This window comes from Martes martes (genome assembly GCF_963455335.1).
Source record: "Martes martes genome assembly, chromosome: 9".
Taxonomy (NCBI): Eukaryota; Metazoa; Chordata; class Mammalia; order Carnivora; family Mustelidae; genus Martes; species Martes martes.
In genome coordinates, this window is record NC_137896.1 from 23,446,823 (window position 1) to 23,470,362 (window position 23,540).

At 50.6% G+C, this 23,540-nt stretch overlaps 1 protein-coding gene across 2 annotated transcripts in view; it reads left to right on the forward strand.

Moving 5' to 3' along the window:
* Positions 1-23,540, forward strand: part of PIGU (phosphatidylinositol glycan anchor biosynthesis class U) — a 90,459-nt gene that overhangs the window by 65,960 nt on the left and 959 nt on the right. For both annotated transcript variants that reach the window (XM_080814123.1, XM_080814124.1), the window contains exons 9-11: positions 436-579; positions 3,581-3,705; positions 11,163-11,305. In XM_080814123.1, the coding sequence (XP_080670249.1) occupies positions 436-579; positions 3,581-3,705; positions 11,163-11,305 (412 nt within the window). The remainder of the gene's footprint in view (positions 1-435; positions 580-3,580; positions 3,706-11,162; positions 11,306-23,540) is intronic.

Sequence of the window (23,540 nt, forward strand, 5' to 3'; positions counted from 1 at the left end):
GGGTCTTGAGCTTGCTCCTGTAGGGAAGTCTCTGGAATGCCCCCAAATAGATATTGTTTGTTTAAAACCCATTTCTCTTTTGTTGCAGTCCTGAATATCTCCTAAATTTAAACATGTATTTTAGGCCGTAAAAGAAGGACTGGTCTTTTGAGTTCTAGTCTGAATGCTGCCTCATTTCAGATCTTTGATGCACACCAGAGTTTGGTTCAGCTGATATTTGTTAAGGGTTATTATTTTCTGTTTCTCTGCCTCTTGTTTTTATTAATTATCTATATCCAGGGTGCCTGAAGAGCCCCTCACATCCTGATCTCAGTGGGGACAGAGTTCATCCTTAGCTGCCCAGTGGTGACCAAAATCTTTAGGAGAAGACCAGGTCAAAGCAAACTGTTTACAATTTGGCTCTTTTTTTCTCTCCCTTTGTTTTCTTCATTCTAGACTTTCTGTTCCAGATCTCACTCCAAACATTGGTCTTTTTTGGTACTTCTTTGCGGAGATGTTTGAGCACTTCAGCCTCTTCTTTGTATGTGTGTTTCAGATCAACGTCTTCTTCTACACCATCCCCTTAGCCATAAAGCTAAAGTAAGTGGTTGGACGTGCTGCTTCTTTGTCCACGAGCCATTGGTAGTCTTACCAGGTGCCTTTCTAACTGGGAGCATCTGCTGTCAGGTTTATGCCATCTCTGCCCAGGGGGCCCTGACCTTAATGGGCCCTGGTTCCCGTAGCCATAGTCAGCAGTAGAGCCACACACGAGCGCAGGCTGCAGGAAGGATGCTTCGTAGCACCCTGGTGTTTCCCTGGGCTTCACTCTGAGCCCACGTGCTACTGAGCCACTCCTTATTTTGGATAAGAGGAAGGATTTGGTGTTGGAAGGTGTCTTTGGAAAACATGGATCTTGTTGGGTGTCCTCCATCGGTATCCCAGTGACAGTGGGGACTCAGGATGTATTACCTGCAGCTGTGTTTAATCTTCTGATCAATTTCCTTCAAAAGGCTTGTCTGTGGAGCTCTCTTCTGTAGTGTAAGAAAGCTAACATGTATTGAGCCTGGCTCCAGCCCAGCCCTTTTTAGGCTTTTTTTTTTTTTTTGAAGGTTTTTATTTATTTGACACAGAGATAAAGAGTACAAGTAAATAAAGAGTACAAGTACAAGAGCAGCAGGAGGAGGGAGAGAGAGAAGCAGGCTCTCCGCTGAGCAGGAAGCCCAATGCGGGGCTCCATCCCAGGACCCTGGGAGCACGACCCAAGCTGAAGGCAGCGGCCCAAGCAACTAAGCCACCCAGGTGCCCCCTTTTTAGGCTTTCTGAAAAGTGTTCATACCTCACCCTTCCAGCATTTCTTGGAAGTAAGCATCATTTTATTATCATCACTTCCATTTTATAGTTGAGAAATGGACATTCAGAGAAGTGGAACAATTTTCCCAGAGTCACACAGCTAGTAAGTAGTGGAGCTGGGATTCAAATTTATCTCCAAAATCTATACTCATCCCCGTGCACCATGCCAAACTCCTGAGAGAGATCACTTAGCATCTGGAAATTGCTCTATTTTCCTGGCTTCAGAGAAGGGAAGACAGGCACTGACACATGGTCCAGATGATGGTCCTGGGTGCCTGAAGAGCCCCTCACATTCTGATCGCAGTGGGGGCAGTCGTCCTTGGCTCCTGGTCCAGGAAACCTGGAAGGGAATTTGGTTTAGAGTTCAAGAGCCTGAGTTCTCTGTTCTAACCTTCCTGCCAGTCTTCTTGGCCAGTGTACCAACGCACATGGCTCCCAGTTTATAAAAGCTCAGAGCTCTTGCCTCCTTCCCGTAACATAGCCTTGGCCTAGCATCTGACAGAAAACCTTCCTTGGCCTTGCAGTTTCCAGAACTCTGGCAGCCCTGCCGAGCCAAGCTCTCCAGCCGTCTGTTGTCCCCCGTCCCTGCCTTAGTTTTGGTCAGGCCTAGCCTCTGGGCTGAGAGAAGCAAGGAGCCTGGAACACTTCTCCTCACTCTGTGTAGCCCGTTTCATTATCTGCATGGGAAAGGCCACAGGTGGCTCCTGGGTAGACAACCGCACCACTGGCATGTGACCCCCACCCCAACCTGCCCCTGGCCAGGGCTTCAAGGGTATAGGGACAGACAGAGGGTATGAAGTGACCTCCCCTGTTGTCGCCCTCCTGAGCCTGGATCGGAAGCTCCACTTACTCTCCAGCCCCCTGTGGTAGTTGCTTCCAGTGCCAGCCTTGTGGGAGCAGAGCCCTTTGGGCCACCTCTCTCCAGACAATCCTGCAGGAGGTTTGGGTCTCCATATTTCTTGTCACTGTATTTTCACAGGCCCTTTCATAGAAATGTTGCAGTTCTTTCTTACCAGCTATCTAAAAAGTCCATAGCCAGTGATTTGGCTTATCTTTAGGAAGATGCTCATTGAGCTAGCTGGACCCTTCTAGAGCCTACCGACTGTGAAACTTTGCCAAGCTGAGTCTGAAGCATTTGCTATGTAAAACTGCTCAAGTGTTTAGGGTGTGTACATGTTTGTCTCCACATCTCAGACTGACACCCACTGAGTCACCCTGACCTTTGACCTGCAAGACAAGAATACCATTAATCTCTGAAGAAAACCTAAATGAGCTGGGTACCCAGGTACTGTGCAGGAGCAGGCCATATGCAGGTTGTTTAGGTACAGCTGAGGAGGGTGTAGATCTTGCCTCTTCTCTTGGCTTCCTTTTAGCACTTGGTCAGCTCTCGGAGGAACATTGGAGATGGAGCTCTGTCCCCACCCTTCCTGTCAAGAGCTGTGATCGGCTGGGCACTCAGGAGAACAGTACTGGTGATGCTTAAGAGTTCAAGAGATAAACAACCCCACTGCTTACTATCTCCCCTACCTTCTCAGAACTTCTGTTTCCTCATCTGCCAAGTGTGGGTGACGGTACTGCCTGCTTCGAGGAGTAGCTGATGCATAGTAGGGATCACACGTGATAGCACAAGGGAAGGGCCCCCGGGACAGAACTTGGCAGAGTGAGGGTTTAGGAAATGGTAGCCATTTTTGTTAGTTTAAGGTAATAAGATCTTCCGGCACCTAAGGGCTGAAAAGCTGCCCGCAGCAATCAGTTCTCTTTCTGGAAGGGAGTTCTTCATAGCTAAGGGTCTGGAGACTAGACTGACCGTACTGTCAGAGAAGAGCGTCAGCAAGGAGGCACATCCTGCCCTGGGTCTGGTTGTCAGAGAAGCCTCTGGCGAGGGAGGCTGCTGGATGACTCTGACAAGCAGCCATTAGAGCCCAGTAATGAAGCTGACTTCATTTGTTTTCTTCCTCAGTGGCTCCTGGGGGAAGGCCCGGAGCTGGGATGGGGGTTGGAGGATGATGGGCTGTTTCTCTAGTGTTTGCTGGGCCCTCATCACCCCCACCTCTGGACATCTCTGGGTCCCCATGGTTTTCTGCTGTACTACTCAGTCTGGCCCCCATGTCTTATGGGGCAGCAGAGCCAGCCCCAGCCTAAAGTTCCCTGGAGAGTATTTTTGGGTTCAAGGGATGGGGTTATCAGTCCCTGGGGTACCTGGTCCCTGACTGATCTCTCCCTCTCTCTCTGCCGCCCTGCCCCACCCCAGGGAGCACCCTATCTTCTTCATGTTCATCCAGATTGCTATCATCTCCATCTTCAAGTCCTACCCAACGGTGGGGGACGTGGCCCTCTACATGGCCTTCTTCCCTGTGTGGAACCATCTCTACAGATGTGAGTACTCCCACCTCCAAACCTCTGGTGGCAGATTTGTGTCAGCCTGGTCCCTGGATGAAACGGCCAGGGAAAAAGAAATTGATAGGTATTTGCTTAGCATCTGCTGTGCTAGCAGCACCGGGAGAGAGACAGTGACCTGAGTGTTTGCCTGCTAGGTACGATAGACTAGTGTTGGTAATAATAGTAAGCGGCATTTCCGGGGGCGCCTGAGTGGCTCAGTTAGCTAGCAGCTGCTTTCAGCTCAGGTCATGATCTCCAGGTCCTGGGATCGGCCAGGTCAGCTCCCTGCTCAGCAGGGAGTCTGCTTCTCTCCCTCTGCCCCTCGACCCTCTGCTCGTGCTCACTCATGCTCACTCTCTCTCTCTCAAATAAATAAATCCTTTTTTTAAATTTTTTTTAAAGATTTTATTTATTAGAGATCACAAGTAGGCAGACAGGCAGGCAGAGAGAGAGAGTGGAGGAAGCAAACTCCCCGCTGAGCAGAGAGCGCAATGCGGGGCTCTATCCCAGGACCCTGAGATCATGACCTGAGCTGAAGGCAGAGGTTTTAACCCACTGAGCCACCCAGGAGCCTCTCTCAAATAAATAAATCCTTTTTAAAATGCTGCTTATTTTATTTCTAAAAATATTAATTTGAGAGAGAGTGAGAGAGTCGGGGGGAGGGGCAGAGGGCGAGAATCTTAAGCAGACTCCTTGCTGAGTACAGAGCCTGTCAAAGACTGGGGGGCTCTATCCCACAACCTGTAAGATCATGATTTGAGCGGAAGAGCTGAATCCAGGAGTCTGATATTTAACTGACTGAGCCAGCCAGGCACCCCAAAATAACCACCATTTTTTGAGCACTTACTCGGTACCCAGCTGGCCACTGTGGTTCTAAGAGTGTAACGTGCATTAGGTCAGTTTATCTTCACACCAGCCTTGGTGGGAAAATATCGTCACTTGTTCAAGGTTACGTGATAGGTAAGCGGAAGGGCTGACTATGAGCCTCTAGCTAGTCCTGTCCAGTAGGACTTTCTGTGATGATGGAAACGTCCTGTGTCTGCACAGTCCAATAGAACAGCCACTGGTATGACTCAGAAACTCAATTTTTAATTGAAATTTATTTAAATTTAAGAAGTCACACATGGCTGGTAGCTACTGTATTGGATAGTGGAACACTAAATCTTGGGCTTTGAACCATTTCCCAGCACCGCATCTAAACGTCCACAGAAGACAGATGGCAACACTACCCATCTGCCTGCTCTGAAGACCTGTTTGGCTCTAACCATCCCCTCCCCCAGAGAGGGTGTGCAGTGAGCTACTCCTGCTTCCTAGACCCCAAGTATTTTCCTCATTTGGACTCTTTTTTTTTTTTTTTTAAGATTTTATTTATTTATTTAACAGAGAGAGACACAGTGAGAGGGGGAGCACAGGCAGGGGGAAGTGGGAGAGGGAGAAGCTGGCTTCCCGCTGAGCAGGGAACCTGATGCAGGGCTCGATCCCAGGACCCTGGGATCATGACCTGAGCCAAAGGCAGACACTTAATGACTGAGCCACCCAGGTGCCCCCCTCAGCTGGATTCTTAGACCTCTGTGAGGGTTCTTTTCAGTGTAATGAGCTTCCTGAGGGTAGGCTTATGATTCACTCTACTCTCTGTCCCCAGCCCCCTGGGATCAGACCTGACCCACACAACTCAGCAAGTGTTTCTGGATGGGTTTTTAAGCCTCCCTAATAAAGAAGCAGTATCAGTGGCCCAACACCACTTGATTCTCTAAACTAAAATGGGAGGGGAGCTGTGGGATTTTCCTTGCCTGTAGTGGGTACACAGCAAGATGTCAAGAATGAACTTGGGGAGGGCTGGCTTCAGAGGAAGTAAATCTTCCTTGTTATTTGGGGCTGTCTCGGTGTCAACCAGGAAGTGAAACCAACCAACTGCTAGAAAGAAACCTACCTGTAAGTCAGGGCCTCTGAGCGAAGGTAAACAGCAGAGTGGGCGGGCTAAGCCTGGGCTGCCCTTGCAGGTGGTGATCTGTGGGGCGGTGACCGGTCTGGACTGACCGGGAGAAGGAAGTGGCATCTTCTGCCTGTGACATCCTCATTGCACAGATAAGAATCATCCAGTCCAGCGGGCTCAGAGTCAGCCTGGTGCCCCTCAGCAGAGTGGCCAGTGACAAGTCATGAGGCCACCAAACATGTCAACATGCCCCAGATTGTGACAGGGTGGGTCTTGGGTACATTGGTCCTCTTTCCCCAAAAGTAGAGTCCTTGTTTTCTTAGCTGTCTGCCCCACACGGGACACTTCTTGCTCTTGGTTAATCCTTCATCCCTTATTCCTGAACACAGCCTGGAGCCAGAAAGACTTGAATCTGGATCCCGGCTTTCGCATTACTAGCTATCTGTTTTTAGGAAAATCACCTAACCTTTCTGAGTCTCTTGGTTTTTTTTTTATTTGTCAGATAGGGAGAATATCTTCCATGGGTGTTTTAAGTTTGAGAAAGGATATATGTGCAGAGCACTCCAGTTATCTCCGGTAATAATCATGCAGGGGCCCCCCCGCGTAGTTCCATGATCAAAGCTTCGAGCTAAGTAGTCAGAGTCATTCCGAGTCATTGGCATAAACATATTTTTTCAAAGCTTGAAATAAGCTATTTTATGCCCCTCGGGGTTGAGGCAGAGAAAATAAGGATGAGGTTTCTAGAAACCTAGATGATCTAATCACTGCTGTAGCTCGCTGGTTGGGCAAGCAGTCTACAGTTCAGCTTGATAGAAGGTCCTGCACAGAGCGCTGGCTGCCCCCCTTGATGGCTGGCTCATGTGGCAGGGAAAACTTGTGCTCAGGGTACCTGTGTGGGGCAGGACGGCCATGCGCCTTGCATTCAGCCAGGAGCACTGCCACCCGAGTCCTCTGGACCTGTGTGTGGAGACTCGGAGAAGTCTGTAAGTCTAGGCTGGATATATTCAGACTTGCAGTGTGGTTAAAATTCAGTTTAAACATTAGTTGCCAGTGCTAACATGCCTGCTCACACATACACCTTTTTGTTTTCCTATCCCAGCCAGTGGGGAGGAGAAGAGGTGTGTGGGCCCTGCCCTGAATGGAGGCCCCAGAGGCTGGGACTCTGGTGCTTGGGGCCAGGATGAGTCATTCAGACACACAATCGTGGTGTCAGGGAGCAGCCTGCTGGCAGAGCGCATGCTGGCCTGCAATGGTCCGGCTCAAAGAGCCGGTTACCAAACCCTGCGTGTATGTGTGTGTGTGTGTTTTGTTTGGTTTTTATTAACTTTTGCATAAAGATAAAAGAATATGGATAAAAAAACGTACAAATCTAGAGAATAATAATACAATAAGCACCTTTGAAGCTCCCAGGTCCCTTCTGTGCTCCTCCCAGTGGGATTGGATTCTTCAAGTGGAATTTTTTTTGTTAGAAGATTTTATTTACTTATTTATTTATTTGAGAGAGGAGAGAGAATGAGTGAGCACTAGCAGGGGAGCAGTGGTGCGTGGTAGGGAGAGGGAGACGGAGAAGCAGACTCCCTGCTGAGTCTGACATGGGGCTCCATCCCAGGACCCTAAGATCATGACCTGAGCCGAAGGCAGCCGCTTAACCCAGTGACCCCTAGAATTTTATTCCTGAACGCCTGAGGCTCAGAGAGGGAAGGGGACTTGCCTGAAGTTTCAGTTTGCCAGTAACAGAGGCAGAGACTGGATAAGCCACCCTGCAAGTGTGGTGAGGACTCAGATTCCATCTGACCCCGAAGGCAGCCGCTTAACCCAGTGACCCCTAGAATTTTATTCCTGAACGCCTGAGGCTCAGAGAGGGAAGGGGACTTGCCTGAAGTTTCAGTTTGCCAGTAACAGAGGCAGAGACTGGATAAGCCACCCTGCAAGTGTGGTGAGGACTCAGATTCCATCTGACCCCATAAGTCCAATGAAGGATGAGCCTTCCGTCTCATTAGGCCCTGGTCATCTCTGACACCTGGTGCCTGGAACAAGCTGTCCTGTGCCCCAGGCCCCCAGCACCGTGTGCTCTGGCGTATGGCTTTAATCCTCTGGCCTGTCAGCCAGCAAGAGTGAGTAGCAGCTCCCTGTTCCTGCAAAGGTCACCACAGGGCAGAAGCCAGCTGGATGCTGGTGACAGTTCCTCCAGGCACATGGGAATGTATCTTTGCAGCTGTCCGTAATTGCAGCCAGGAGCTGCATGGGAGCCTCTCCCAGACTTTGTGCACTTTGTCACCTTCTCGTCGCCCTGTCTGAAATCCAGAGTGGCTAGAGGCAAGGAACAATGACCTCCCTGGGCTGTCAGGCCACAGAAGTTTTGTTTGAGGAATAATGTATATCATTTTCAGCAAACTAATTTCCAGGGGGTCAGAAAGAACCGATGAAAGGGGCATCTGACTCTGGGTTGCAGCTCAAGTTGTGATCTCAGGGTCGTGGGATCGAGCCCTGCCTTGGGCTCCACACTCATAACGGAGTCTGCTTAAGACTCTCTGTCAGGACACTTGGGTGGCTCAGTTGGCTAAGCATCTGCCTTCAGCTCGTGGCTTGATCCTGGGATCCTAGGATGGAGCCCTGGGCTCTCTGCTCTGCAGGGGGCCTTTTTCCTCTCCCTCAGCCTGCTTGTGTACTCTCTGTCAAATAAATAAAATCGTAAAAAAAAAAAAAAAACCAAAAAACAAAAAACCTCTCCCTGCCTCTTAGCCCTCTCCCCTAAAATAAATAAATAAATAAATAAAGAAAGAAAGAACCACTAAGAACTGTACATAGTGATGTGGGAGAGGAGGAATGGCAAAAAGGTTTGTTCTCCTTTCTTGAGGTTGTAACGTTTACTAATAGTAATTCTCAATGCAAGTATCCGTTTTCCCAGACTTCCCGTTCTGGGAGCAAATAAGTCTCAGGAAGGCTTGAGTCAGGGCTTTACCCTCTCAGCTTTGAAAACCCAGAATCATGGAAATTTCAGGGCAGAAAAGAGGACCCCACAAGCCCTCCAGACCAGTGTTTCCAAATTGTGGGAGTTCACAGACCACTAATACTTTTTTAAAAACTCTGGTGACAGAGTTGCCAACTTCTTATTTTGCTGAAGACATTAAAATAGTCAACTGCCAGCCGTTCATCCCCATTTCACAAAAGAAAGGACTTTTTCCACAACAACAACAACCAGCAACAAAGAGATACCTGTCACTTCTCATGAATCTTGAGTTCGAAACATTCACCTTTAATAAGAACTCTGAACTACTTAGTTCTGGTTATCATCACCATGACACAGACCAGTGAAATCTCTGTTGCAGACTGGTCTGGGCCTCTTATTTGCCAAGGGTCTGCAGCTGTAATCCCGTGGTTTGAAGCCTTGGCTGCATATTGGAATCACCAGGGAAGCTGTTACAAAGGACTATGGATGCCCAGGCCCCACCCCTAGAGACTCTGATTGACTCAGACCAGGTGGGGCTCCCCCGTGATCTTATTTTGCAGCCAGAATTGAGCCTTGCATGTGTAATCCAGTCCCCCTTCTGATGCATGAACCCCTGGTATAGCAAGTGTCTGTACAACCAAGACAAACAACCGAAATGTTCTGGGAGGTTCCCCATCTCTGAAATCTCCCCAAACTCTGATTTGGAAGAAGGGATTTCCTGAAGGTCAGGATCAGAGAGGGGAAGGGAACTTCTGTTCATTAAGTGCCTGCTGGGATACAGATCCATTGGTAAGTTTTTGTTTGTTTGTTTTAAAGGCATTCTTTTCATTAGTTTAAGTAACACTTACTAGTTTCTTTAAAAATACAATAATGTGTAAAGAAAAAGATAAACATAGCGTATAATCCTAGTGTTAGATTCCCCTTAATGAGTTAAAAGGGGGGAAGCCCAGCGCAACAGGCAGATTAATGCTCCCCTCCCCACAAAGATGTCCACATCATCCCCAGAACCTGTGAATATATTACTTTATGTGGCAAAAGGATTTAAAGTTAAGGATGTTCAGATCCTTAGGGAGATTAGCCTGGAGGCTTATCTGCAGGGAGGCCCGTGTAATCCACAAGGGCCCTTAAAAAGTAGAAGGGCTTGGAGGCAGGGGGCACGTGGGGATCTCTTCCACAATTTTGCTGTGAACCTAAAACTGCTCCAAAAACTAAAGTCTATTTTCAAAAAAAAAAAAAAAAAGTGGAAGAGGGAAGCAAAAGAGGTCAGCGTGCTGTGGCAGAGGAAGGACTGACTCTGGCCTTGCCGGGTGAAGCGGGAATGGGGTTATGAGGCTAGAATGCAGGCGGCCCCTCCTCGCTGCGCAGGCCCGCGGGTGGCTTCTCCCCTGGAGCCTCCAGAGGGCCCAGGGCCCTGCGGGTGCCTTGAATTTAGCCTGTGAGACCCATCTTGGACTTCTGACCTCCAGAACTGTAAGATAAACTATACAGTGGCTTTTTAAAAAATTTTTTAATAATCTCTGTACTGAACGTGGAGCTCAAACTCAACCCCAGCTGTGTACTGTTTAAGCCACTTAGGTCGTGGTGATTTGTTACAACAGCCATAGAAAATACTCAGGAATACATCTGCACTGGGTTTTCCGCACATCTTGTTTAATCTCTGTAAGCCACCTGAGGGTAGGCGTTTTAGCCCTACTCTGGAGATGGGGAAACTGAGGCTCAGAGAAGCTTGGTGTCAGAGCAAGGATTTTAACCAAGGTCTTTGTCTTTCTAAGGCCAAGTTTGGGCATGCTGCCCTGCTCCTTCCCCTCCACCTGCACGCGCCTGCCGGTACCACGGAGGGTCAGTCCTCCCTGGGGCCTCTCAGAGAGCTTCCTCCCTGGTGGGAATTCTGTAATCCCTCTGGGAGTGTGGGGGTGTGGGGGGACCAAGTGAGAGAGAGAGGGTGTCAGAAGAGTTTTTCAAATCATGTAAGGAAAAGTGAGGGACGTTTGATGAGAACGGCAGGGAACCTAAGACATGAATTAAGGAAAAATGGAAAAACGTGTTCCTAAGACCCAGGGCTGTGGCACCATAGAGACGCTCCGGGAGTCGGGGAGGTGCTCTCATCTCCATGCGATCCTGCTGCTGTTTCGTCTGTGATCCCATATGGGCAGACAGCACCCTGCTTCCGTGGAGCGAAGCAATTACCCTTGGACTCCCAGAGCGGGGGGCGGGGGGGGGGTAGAGGGCACTGTCACGCTGAAATGCCTCATTTGAGGTCTCCAGACACCTTCAGACTTACCGACTCTAGCCATCCAGGCCCACAGTGGAAGGTGCAGAGACCAAACCTAGGACTTCCTACCAGCTTTGGGCCTGGGAAGCCATTGACTTAAGGGTCTGAAGCTTGCCTCTTGGCACCCCGGAGCCTCTGAGTCTGGGGGTGGGGGCGGGATTTCTGCCTCTGAGCTACACCAGGCTCTGCGTGGGGCCTCTCCGTCCTGTGGGGCCTCTCTGTCCTGTGGGGCCATCCCCCCAAGAAAGGATGCCAAGAAGAATCGGCATTGGGCTAACTGTGACCATCTGTCTTTGCAGTCCTGAGAAACATCTTTGTCCTTACCTGCATCATCATCGTCTGCTCCCTGCTCTTCCCTGTCCTGTGGCACCTCTGGATTTATGCAGGAAGTGCCAACTCTAATTTCTTTTATGCCATCACGCTGACCTTCAACGTTGGGCAGGTAAGAGTCCAGCGCTGCATGGGGACGGGGATTCATTTTGTAGCTTCAGACATACAACAAAGGCCGTGGGTTCTGCAAACTAGGCGTTTGGACATGAGTGAGAGGACCCTTCTTTCCCTGAATTAGCTCCTGGTCCAGTAGAGAAGATTAAAGAAGAGAGCAGTAGGGGGCGCCTGGGTAGCTCATTCGATTAAGCATCTGCCTTCAGCTCAGGTCATGATCCCAGGGTCCTGGGATGGAGCCCCCAGTCGTCAGGCTCCCTGCTCGGCTTCTCCCTCTCCCTCTGCCCCTCCCCCTGCTTGTGTGCATGCTCTCTCTGTCTCTCGCTCTCTATCAAATAAATAACTGAAATCCTAAAAAAAAAAAAAAATAAAATAAAAAGTGGTAGAAAAGCTGAATTCATCCAGCATTTATTGGGCCATCACTGCCGTGAATTCTCCCAGCAAACCTGTGAGATAGTGTTATCACGACTTTACAAACAGCAACCTAGGCTCATTCACATAGGTTGTCTCTTGCCCAAGGTCGTTGGAGAAGTCAAGAACCAAATTTAGGGACGTCTCCATTTCTGAGGCTACCCTCTTCCTGTAATCACACCTGAGCTGTGTGGCACTGTAGGGGGAGTAGGCTCGGAGGGGTAGGGGGAGGAGGAGGAGGAGAGACTTTCCAGACTGGGACAGCAGGAGCAAAGGCAGGGAGATGAGAACTAGTTCGGTCTAGCTGTTGGGTCAGTCAGAGCACAAATCGTGGGGCTGGGAGTGGTGGGTGAGGAGGCCGCAGGGGTCAGAGAAGGAGAGGTACCAGCTAGGAGCTCTGATGTCCCTCTGACCCAGGGGCTTCCTCCCTGGGGGCCACAGAGCAGTGGTTCTGAGCATCAGGGTGAAGGGGAAGTTGTTAAGAGTGCAGATGCCCTGTTAACATTTAAATCCTGTAGTTAGGTTGTGACTATCACAATTATGTGGCTTTGTCCAAAAAAACCAACCAACCAACCAGATTCCCTGATCCCCATCCCAAGAATGTTGAGCCAACAGATACGGAAAACAGGGTCAGGAATTTGTGTTTTAATAAGTTTCCACAGTGATTCTGCTGCAGGTGGCCCAGCAAATTTCCCTGAAGTCCCTTAGATCAGCTCCATATTCCATATGGGGTCTTATGAGAATCAGTTGTACCATTTACCATTTCAATTGCTGTTGGCACAGCCAGGCATTTCCTGTGCTTGATGGACCGGATGGGAAGCCAGGCGAGCTGGAGAGACTAATGATGCCAGTGACTGGTCCCCAGGGAGAGCCTTGCCTCCAAGGTTAGCTGCTGGGAAAGAAGAGGGGAGGAGTTTGGGCTGTCGCAGTGAGTGATGGGTCTGGTATTTCCTGCACAGACCTTTCTGGACAATTAATGTTCAGCCTGGCTATTTATCCTGGTTTGTGAACAGCAGGAAGGGAGATGGGGGGCCCTGTACCCTGGGAGGGACTGTCCTAGAGGGTCCATCCTATCTGTCACACACGGGTTATTCGTGGTGGACGCTCAGCTCCTCCTGTGTCCTGTGGAAACGGAAATGCGCAGGATTCAACTTAATACTCGAGGAAATCCAAAAAGTTGTTCTCACCCTTCCTTCGTGCTGAAATATCTTTAATTATCCTTGGAAAGTGATGGCTGGCATGTGAGGGCATCGGTGGGCCCCTACGGGGTTTGGCAAAAGCTCCCCTGAAATGGTCCACAGCTTGTCGTCAGGTCATGAGTGCCAGGTGTGGGTCAGGGATAGAGCTGCAGTGATTCTGAGGTATTCCTGGAACTTGCCAGATAACAGCTGCTTTCCCTGTGGCTGCCTGTGTGAGGGAAGGGTCTCCATTGATGGGAGGGGAGACGTTTGCAAGTGCTCAGGGGCCGTTGGAGGGACGAGAGACTGGGCTGTTGGAAAACAGGGCTGGGGGGTGGGAACGAAAGACCAACTAGATGGAGTGTGCTAGTTGGTGGCTGAGTTGTGGAGAAAAACCAGGCTGAGTCCTTGGCATTGTCTTTTTACCTTTTAATCTCTTTTTAAAATACTTTTAATCAGACAAGTAATAAATGAATTCATTATTGCTAGGAAAAGAAATCAAACAACATAAAAGCGTACGGAATGAAAAGGGCTACCAGGGTCCCCGTCTCTTCCCACCCCAGGGCAGACATCATGACTGGGTTCAATGTGGGGTGTCTTTGCAGATGTTGTCTGTGCATTTACCATGGCTGTCAGTATGCATGCATGCACCCCAAGCTTGCTCATATAGATGGAGAAATGGCCTCCTACTTTGGCTACTGCTCTGGGACTTGCAGTGTTTCCTTGATGATCTCCCCTTGCTGCTGGTTCTGAGAGCCTGTGGCAGGAGGGACTTGATTGATTTGACTAGGTAGGCCCCCGCTGATGGACATCGAGGCTGCTTCTGGTGGCTCTGCTATAAGTGGAAGAGCTCTGACTGTCCCTCTGCGTAACCTCATACATACAGGCCAGCGTTTTCTCAGGGCAGACTCCTGGTGCTGAGATTTACTGGGTCAGAGGACATGGCCTTGTGCATTTTGGCAGATAGTGCCACATCGCCCTTCAGACAAGTCCTATCAACCTCCAAGCCTCCCAGATGTGGCCCAAGTGCCCGTCAGCTGGTGCAGACATCACACACCTGTGTCATCGGCCGCCTCATGTCTGGACTCTTGAGTCAGACAGCTTTGTCGGGTCAGATGTTTTCTGGGACTGCTGGCTTTGTTTGGGCTCTGTGGTGGCTGCTGCCAGATTACTGAAGGGACATGTCACATGGGGTCACTTACTCACCAAAGCAGTCACTCGAGTCCTGTCACTGTCCCGGAGCGTTGACTGAGGCAGAAGAGCACCCATCGTGAGGTTAGACACGCCTGCCTCAGGCAGTTGTGAGCCAGGGTGCGAATATGAGACAGTTCGAATTTTAGTAACTGTTAAGTGTCCCCTCCCTAAAAAGGCCTTCCATGAGGTTCCCCTGCTCCCCTGTCTCCTTCTTAGCCGGTTTGTTTCCCTCCTAGCACTCAACCTAGTTTGTAACTTTATATTGTTTCTTTCTCTGCCTCCCCCACTAGCCTGGGCGCTTCATGCAAGCAGAGATCAGCCCGTCCTTCCCACTGCGGGGGCCCCAGCTACCAGCTATGTGCTTGGCATAGGGCAGTTGTACAGTTGCTGAATGAATGAAGGAACCAGAGATGGCCAGGGAGAACATGGCGTGATGAAGGGCCCAGTGTGTAGAGTAACCACTGGAAGAATCTAGCGGGAACGAGATGGCCTTTCCTGTTGTGAGTGGTCAGGGAAAGCCCTGGGGAGCAAGGAGGAGCAGCTGGGCCTTCCAGACTTGGAGAATGAGAGGTCTGGGGGTGGGCAGGTGGGGAGCCAAGTTGCCCCCGCTGGCCGAGGTTAGTGGGTCACAGCTCTCTCCCTAACCCTTCTCTGGGTTCTGTCAGAGCCTGGTCTCTGTGGCTCCGCAGAATGTCCTCCCCAGATCAAGCCAGCCCCTGCCTCCATCTGACCTGCAGTCAGTGCTCTCATGGCGATGTGTGGCATTTGGGGACATGTCTTCAGTCCCACGGCTGGCTTTTCTCAGCTCTTCTAGCTGGGACAGTACCTTAAAGTCCCCCAGTACTCCCTCTCCCCTCCGTGGGCAGGACAGACCAGAGCTGTCCTAGGGACCAGATGAGCATGGATTTGCAGGAAGCCTCTGAAGCCTGGTCTGTCGCTGTGAGCACGGAACTGAGCGTGGAGAACATCTTGATCCACAGATTTTAAGTCCTGCCCTGTCTGAGTCGGTCAGTGCCACACTCTGTGAAACGACAAACTACTGATAAAGTCTTAGTCGTTCTGGCAGGTAAACCAGTGACTTACGCCCCATCCTTTCCCCCCAGGGCCACTAAGTAGTTTGCAGCTTGTGGCGTGGATCATTTGTTAATTATAATTGTGCCTCAGAGTCAGGAACCAGGAAATGACAACAATAAAACATCCATGGGTGTGTGCGTGTGTGTGTGTGTGTGCACACGTGCATGCATGTGCCCTGAAAGGCTGGAGAGAAGGAGGGTTTGGTATAGACTGGTTAGTTGAGGTCCTTTTTTACTTCCTCTCTGTGTGACTTTCAGCAAGTGACTTCTCTGAGTTGCAATTTTCTTAAAACCAGGCTTGATAACCCCCCTGGGTGTTGAAAGAACTGGGCGTGTGTGGGTCCTGTTGCTATTATCCGTATGTTGCTATGAAAAGTAGCGCCAGTGACCTGCTCTTCAGATAGCCAGAGCAAATCCGCAGGGAAACATTCAGACTGATCAATGGAAGGAAGGAGAAGAAACTTCTTCCTTTTTTAAACCTCTTTTCTCCTGCGAGTCAGTGACCAGCAGAAGAAAAATAGTCTTCAAGGATTACATATAAACCAAAAGTAATATGTTGAGGGGCATGTAGGTGGCTCAGTTGGTTAAGCATCTGACTATTGATCTCAGCTCAGGTCTTGATCTTAGGGTTGTGAGTTCAGGCCCCATGTTGGGCTTCATGCTGGATGTGGAGCCGACTTTAACAAACAAACAAAAAAGTAAGGTGGTTTAAATTGAGCTTTTTTAAGAGTAAGATCCAACATCCCACTCACTCCCATTTATCTTAAAAATAGGGAACACGAGGAAATCTCTTCCTAAAATTATAATTAATAGTGGCTCATGTTTACAGAGTGCCTGCTAGGGGCCAGGCCCATATGATCCCTTTAATCTTCTGGATCATGTGCTTGTGTGGCCTTCTGAACCTTTCTCTGTGCATTCGTGTGCACTTGTGTGCTCCTGGAAAACAGGTTTATTTGTGTGTGTTTTATTATTGGCATCATGATAAGAATAGGACTTTTTCCTTTTAATAAAACATCTGGGTGATCTTTACCTGTTTGTGTAAGGAGGCTCTGCACCACAGTTGACGCAGCTGCCCCCTCCTGAGGGCCCTATAAGCTTCTTCCCTTGTTTTTATCACAAGGAATTCACTTAGTCCTTTTAACAGCCCTTTGAAGGAGGCACTTTTATTCTCCTCTCCCGGTACCAATGAGGAAGCAGAGGCCTGGACGTCCCCAAGCTCTGAGGGGGGTGTTTTTTCATGCGCTTGTTTCTCATGTCCTCTTACTAGATGGCGGGTTCCGTGAGGGCAGCCCCGGGTCTCTCTTGCTCAGGACTGTATCCCCAGCACCAAGAACATTCAGTGATTGTTCATTGATGAGTGAATGGAATGAGCTGGGTTCCAAAACTGCATTTTGTGACCTGTGATCCCATATAATCTTGTGTACCCTAACCTCCCAGTTCTAGCATCTGTTAGGACAGAGCTGCGCCCGTGCCAGGTCCTGCTGGATTCCTAGGGGGTCAGAGCCAGAGCCCCCTTCCCGTCTTCCCCTGTGGCTGACCCTGAGAGCCCCACTCCTATTCTATGTCTGTGTCTAAAATAGATTCCGTACTGTCCAAAACAGTGTCCCAGCTGTGTCTGGAACATTCCATGAGTTGCTGCCTCCTCACCGTGAGGTGCCAGCTCTGATCCCTTCTCCTTGTGGTGCAGACCCTGTAGATCCAAGGCTGGCCTTGCTTTGGCCATTCTGCTTTCGGTCTCCAGGGAGCCCTGGAGCTCTGGGGTCTAGGCGCCAGCCTCTCGTGTTGGGTCCTGCTCAGGACTTGCTTCTTTACTCCACACATGAATGTATAGTCCTGTCTCCTGGAATTGCCTTCCAGTTGGTCTGGTGTGTCATTCTGGGGAGTGGGACACTGAGGAAGTAAATGTTTGGGGACATGTGGGGCAGATCATCAGTGGTGAGGTGGTGCGTATCCCCCATTTCTGGATAACCAGGACGCATTTCAAGCTTAATGCCATGGGTCTGTGTGGTCCTGGCTGCAAGATCCTGTGTCTGCGTGCTGGAAGAGGTGTGCGCTGGCGGCCCAGGCTGGAGCCCTTGCCCACGTCCAGCTGCCTGGGCTCTGCCTTCCGCACTGGTGGCATTTGGCCAGGTCTTCGTTCATTCCTTTGTCCCTCCTATCCTCAGACTTTGAGCTCGGTACTCAGCATCCCAAGCGTGGCTCTCACAGGCTCTTCCCTGCCTGCAACCAGAGTGACAGGAGAAGCCTGAGCTAAATATAGGGAGGCAAGGCCAGCAGAAAGCCTGGGCTTTGGAGGCCCGGCCTCTGCAGTGACTCCCAGCCCCATCTCTCCTAGCTCGCTGGCCTTAGGCAAGTCCTTGGGCCTAATTGATTTATTTACAGTATTGGGCGCTTGCTAATGTGCCAGGCACTCTGCTAGCAGTGAAGGAGAAACAGCCCTGCTTCCTAGGAGCCCATGGTCTGAGGGAGAGAAAGGAAAGGAACCAGGCAGGGCCGGGGCAGCCTGGTGGTGCTGTGAATGGGGTAAAAAGGCTGGGGCGCTCGGAGTTGCCGTGGGTAAGGGCAACTTGCCCTTGTGGGGAGGCAGCCCGTACACAGGGTACCTAGGGGCCGGAGGAGCTGACTGGGCTCTCTGGGGTGACACCTGTGGGGAGGAAAGCGGGAGCGAGTGGGTGCGGAAGGCCGTTCCACAGGCCTGCCGTGCTCCGCTGGAGAGCAGGAGCCCTGTCACGCTGAGGACAAGACTGAGGATAACCGTGATCCCATTCCTGCTTGGGAAACCTCATCGTGCCAGGAGGGGAAAAGGTGAGGCATATGAGCCAGAATCTGGAGCACAGGAAGGCTGTTGAAAGCTGGCGAGAGGTGCTGGTGGCTTCTGTTTCTTCCACCTTGAAGGATGGCTGTGAAGACTCAGTAAGGAGGTGGGGGACAAAGCGTCTGTGAATTGAAAAGTGCTACATAGGTGACAGTTACCATCAAACCGACTTGGATCTTACATTGTGACCTCCAGACCCTGAGAGGAGGTCCAGTGATTTTCCCACTGTTTTGTGTCTTTAGAGCTAGAGGGTGGAGCTCGGTTTCTCCACCATCACCATTCAGGCCGGAGCTGGGTCACGCCAAAGCCTGTCGTGCTCCACAGGTTGGCCATCAGCCCCTCCTGCTCCCATATTCCGAGATCTGAGGCGGGGAGAGGGTGCTGTGCTATGCTTTCTCATGGTGACGACCACGTGAGCTCCCCCAAGTGCAGCTGTGCTGTCGAGGGTCCGCATCTCCAGCCCCAGCAAGAGACCTGGGAACTGGAGCATGCCTACGGTGAGAGCACCTGCTTCTCTGGGAAGCTGCTGCAGCCCAGGGGCCCATGTTGGCTGAGGCTGCTGTTCTGAGCCCGCCAGCTTCTAGACACACTGAATTAGCCTACGTTGGCTCAGAGGTCTCTGAAGCTTATTTTGCCTTTTCCCAAAAAACCTCAGTCTTCTCGGCTAAGTGACAGGGCTGTCATTGTGGGCCATGGGTTAGCATGGGCCCATAACAGGACCCACATGTGTGGGTGCAGTCCTTTCACCCCCTCCCAGAACCCTTAACTGGGGAGAGGGGGCTGTGCGGACGGTGGAGAACTCAGGTTTAGGCCTCAGGCAGGACTAGCATTGCAGCCTAAAACTTCCCTTACCCGCCCCCCACCATGACCCTGAGCAAGACCCTTGACCTTGGAGTTTGCTCATCTTCATCTGTAAGTGGGGCTTGTAAACCATACCCCCAGAATGTTGTGAAGATTCAGCGATATGCTTTTTTTTTTTTAATTGTATAGTTGACACACAGGGTCACGTTGGTTTCAGGTGTACAGTAGTGACAGGCCAGATCTGTTGTGCTGTGCCCACTACCAGGGCACAGCGCTCCTGCAGTACCACAAGCTGGGGGCGTGGGGGGGGTGGCGGCGGCCCTTCATGACCTGCTCCCAGCGGGAGGCCTGTGCCTGCCCCCTCCCCTTCACTCGTTCTGTCCATCCCTTATCCCCCTCATGATGTTTTTTTGCTAAAGGGCCAGGCCAGGGCAGCTACCCAGAAGGGTTGCTTTCCCGGTCTCTCCACTTTTGCAGCCTGTGATGGAGCACGTTTTGGCCCTTTTACTCCATGTGTGAAGCAGCCCTCCCTGTCCCTGACCATCCTTTTATCCACTGCCTCGTTACATCTTCATTGTGACCCAGAAGGTAGTCCTGCAACCCTCACGGCTGCCAGTGAGAGGAGGGCAGTCTGCTGAGCCCCTACTGGGTCACGCCAAGGGCGTGGGGACCCGCTGGCCACTCCCAGAGCACCAGCCCTTGGCAGGGTCCGGGGTCCCAGAGCTGGAGCAGGTGCCGCCCCATCTGGATGTGAGGCCAGCAGGAAGTGACTTCATCCCACGCATGGCATGACTGAGCATGGGATGAGAGAAGACTGGGGCAGGAGACGCAGAGGATCCCTCTCCAGGGATAAGCAGGAGCTCTGGTGGGAGGGGCTGAGCGGGAACAGAGGCGGTGAGGCTGGCCCTGTGCTGTCTGCAGGACAGGCCACCATCAGGCTCGTGGGGCGTGCGGGGCAGTGTGTGGCACTGGAGGCTTCTGAGCAGTCAAGTGAAGGGTTCATGTGCACGTGTGTGTGTGTGTGTGTGTTTGTGTGTGTGTGTGAGAGAGAGCGAGAGAGAGACACTGTAAGAGACTCCCAGAGAGAGACCAAGAGATTGAGAGAGACAGACACTGAGAGATCAAGAGAAGCCAGGAAGGCCCCCCGCCTTCCAGCAAGAGCCGACAGTGGGAAGGAGACGAGGAGGCAGAGTTGGAAGTCTGAGGAAGGGGATTGGCAGAACTTGGTGGCTGATGGCAGGAGAGTGGCTGAGGAGTCCAGTCATAGTTCTTGGGGGGCAGCTTAAAGAATGCACTGCCTGGGGTGCCTGGGGGGCTCAGTCAGTGAAGGGGCTCTGTCTCCACAGTTGTCGTGTTGCCTGAATCTCAGGGCCTCTGGGAAATCCCTTCTCAGCCCAGATGGAAAGCCTCCACGTCAGAAGAGGTTGTCTCGGCCAGCCTGCTACCAGCTTGGGGGCATCTCTCTGAAAGGGCCAAGCCTCCAGGCCAACCTGGTATCCACAGGATGCCTTCCCTGTGGGGGCAGGGCACCCAGTCAGGACTAGTGACTTTGGTTCCACACAGACCAACCCCCACACAGGGCACAGGGCTCTTTCCCTCTATGCCACCCTCCCCCAACACTTCATCATGAAAATTTTCACAGACACAGCGAAGTGGAAAGACTGAACATTGAACACAAACATACCTACCACCTAGACTCTACCATTAACGTTGTACTATACTTTAGTAATCACAAATTATCCATTCCTCAGTCCATCTTATTTTTAAAATATATTTCAAAATGAAGTACAGATATCACTATGTTTCCTACTAAACATCTCAGCATGTATATCATTAACCGAGTTCAATACTTACTTATATTTTTCTTATGAAATTTACATACAGTGAGAAACACCACTCTTAACATGTAGATTTTCTAAAGCTGCCTTTCATTCAGCAACATATTTTTTGAGGTTCATTTATATTGTTACAAATAACAATAGTAGATATATTTTTTTAAGATTTTATTTATTTATTTGACAGAGATATCACAAGTAGGCAGAGAGGCAGGTAGATAGAGAGGTGGAAGCAGGCTCCCTGCTGAGCAGAGAGCCTGATGTGGGGCTCGATCCCAGGACTCTGGGATCATGACCTGAGCCGAAGGCAGAGGCTTTAACCCACTGAGCCACCCAGGTGCCCCAGTAGATTGGTTTTTTAAATTTTCTTTTTTTTAAAGTAGACTCCATGCCCAGAGTGGACCCCAGTGTGGGGCTTGAACTCGCAACCCTGAGATGAAGACCTGAACTGAGATCAAGAGTTAAATGTTTAACCGACTGAGCCACCCAAGCACTCTAGTACACTGCTTTTTTAAAATAAACTTTAAAAAAAAGATTTTATTGGACAGAGAGCACAAACTGGGGGCTGGGGGTGGGCAGAGGGAGAGGGAGAAGCAGACTCCCCCTGAGTAGGGAGCCCAGTGAGGGGCTTGATCCCAGGACCCCAGGATCATGACCTGAGCTGAAGGCAGATGCTTAACTGACTGAGCCACCCAGGTGCCCCTTAAATAAACTTCTAAATTTCAGAATAACCTTAGATACAGAAAGTTCCCATATGCCTCACACCCAGGATCCAAGCCAGGGGACCACATTAAAGTGTCCTGTCTTTTTTACTCTGTCCTAATTTCTCATGACCTGTATAGTCTTGAGGAGCACTGGCCAAGTAGCCTGTAGAGTGTCCCCACTTTGGGTTTGCCGAATGCTTTTCCCATCATAAGACTGGGGTTAGGATTTTTGGAATGCTCAGGTAGTACATGCTAGCCACCTGATCTCATACTGATGTCACCCTTCATCATTTGCTCAAGACAGTGTTTGCGGGGCTTCTGCAGTGTAAATTACTATTCTCTCTTTCCCTGCACTGTTCTTTGGAAGTGACATACCGCATCTGGCCCACCCACCAGGGTGCGGGGCGTGCAGGAGGAGGCAGGCAAGAATTAAGCTCCAACTCCTGGAGGAGGGAAAGTCTGTGTATGTTATTTGGAATTATTCTGTAAGGATTTCAAAAGGAATTCTCCCTCATTTATTTATTTACTCATTTATTGGCTGGTTTTTTTAAATTGATATTTTAATCAATAGAATACATGTACATACTTTACAATGTTAAGGATTATAAGGAACAAGAATAGCTCCCTAAGGCCTTAGAGTTATTTGTTCTGGTTCTTCTAAATACCACGTGTATTCTACTATTTGTATTTGATTTTTTTTTCCATTTTATATTAGATTGAACCGTATGAAATTTTCAGTATTTAACCATTTTTGATGTGTAGAAATGGCCATTTCATAGGGTTCGACCTAATACCTAGTATTTTGATTTTCTAATCCTTACGCTGGTGACCATGACATTGGAGTTGGTTCATTTTGTTTTATTGTGAATTGTGATTTTATATTTGATCCTCATCAGACCTGGTTTGGGGGTCAGCCCCCACCGGCTCAGCCACAGCACCAGGCTCTCCATCCCCAGGCCGGACACCTTGGGCCTGTGTGAGAAAGGGGCTGCACGATGTGAGATCAGCCTTTGCTTTTGGTGACTGCCCCTCACCGGTGGCTGTGGGCTCCCTGCGCTGTCTGCTCCACTGCTACCCTCAGCTGCAAGTTCTGTGTCCCATGGCAGACTGGGCCCCAAGTGCGTCACCTTGCAGGGCCATGGCCACTAAGCCAGCTCTCCTGGTGTAGCCTTAGGCTATTAAACCCTTTGTGCCTCAATTTCCTTATTTATAAGATGGAGACCGTCAGCCTTCCAAATGGAGTCTTCCAGATGGTGATAAAATGGCAGGACCTGTCCTGAGGCTAGCCTCGGTATTGGTCCTCAGCTCTTCTTTCAGGCCCCTCCGTGTTCTTCCTGCCCACAGTATGAGGCTGCCCAGGACAGGGGTCTCTGAGGGTCAAAGGTCAAGATCCCAGAATTAGCTCAGCCACTCATCTGCTCTGTAGACCCTAGCCCGGTGCTCCCCCTGCTCTAGGCTTCCATCTTCTCACTGTGCCAACAGGTGGTTGGTGCTGATGGTCTAAGAGGCCTCTAAGTGCCTGAGACCTGGGGTTATGACCCCTTCTGCCCTCCTCCTGCCCCTCCTGTCCTGGGCCGTGGGAGTCTTGGGAGGTAATGGGATTACTGTAAGGCGGTGCAAGTCCTTGTTCCTCTCTGGGCCTCCGTGAGGGGGAACGTAGCCTGAGCTTCTAGGGCCCTTTTGATTTTGTGGCCCATACAGGAAAGGCAGACTGAGCTTGGCATGGGTACCAGGGTGACAGAACCCCTTGGGGACCCTTCCCAGCCCAGGGGAGGAAGCCACAGTCACCAGGCAGTCGCACAGATGAAAAACTAATTTGGGTGAATTTATGTTAAGAAATAGCGGTTAATGGGGGCCAAGACCCAACCTGGGGGGTGTGGGGGAAGTGATCTTTCCTGAGACCTGAAGGGGTAAGGAGATGTTAACTATCAGATGAAAGGGAAGAGAACATTCCAGGCAGAGGGTACTGCAGAGATCCTGCAGCAGGAGGAAGGAGGCCAGTGTGGCTGGAGCTGAGTGAGGTGGAGCAGGAGAGAAGGTGAGGCACGCACATGCGCAGGGACCAGGCGCAAGGCCTCGGAGCCCCAAAGTTTGATCTTCACCTAAGAGCCCTTAGGAAGCCTTTAGAGGACCTTTCAGGTGGGAAGTAACAGGACCAGATTTGTTCTGAAAAGCAAACTCTGGCTGCTAGGGAGAATGGGCTGGGCAGGTGTGGGTGGGGG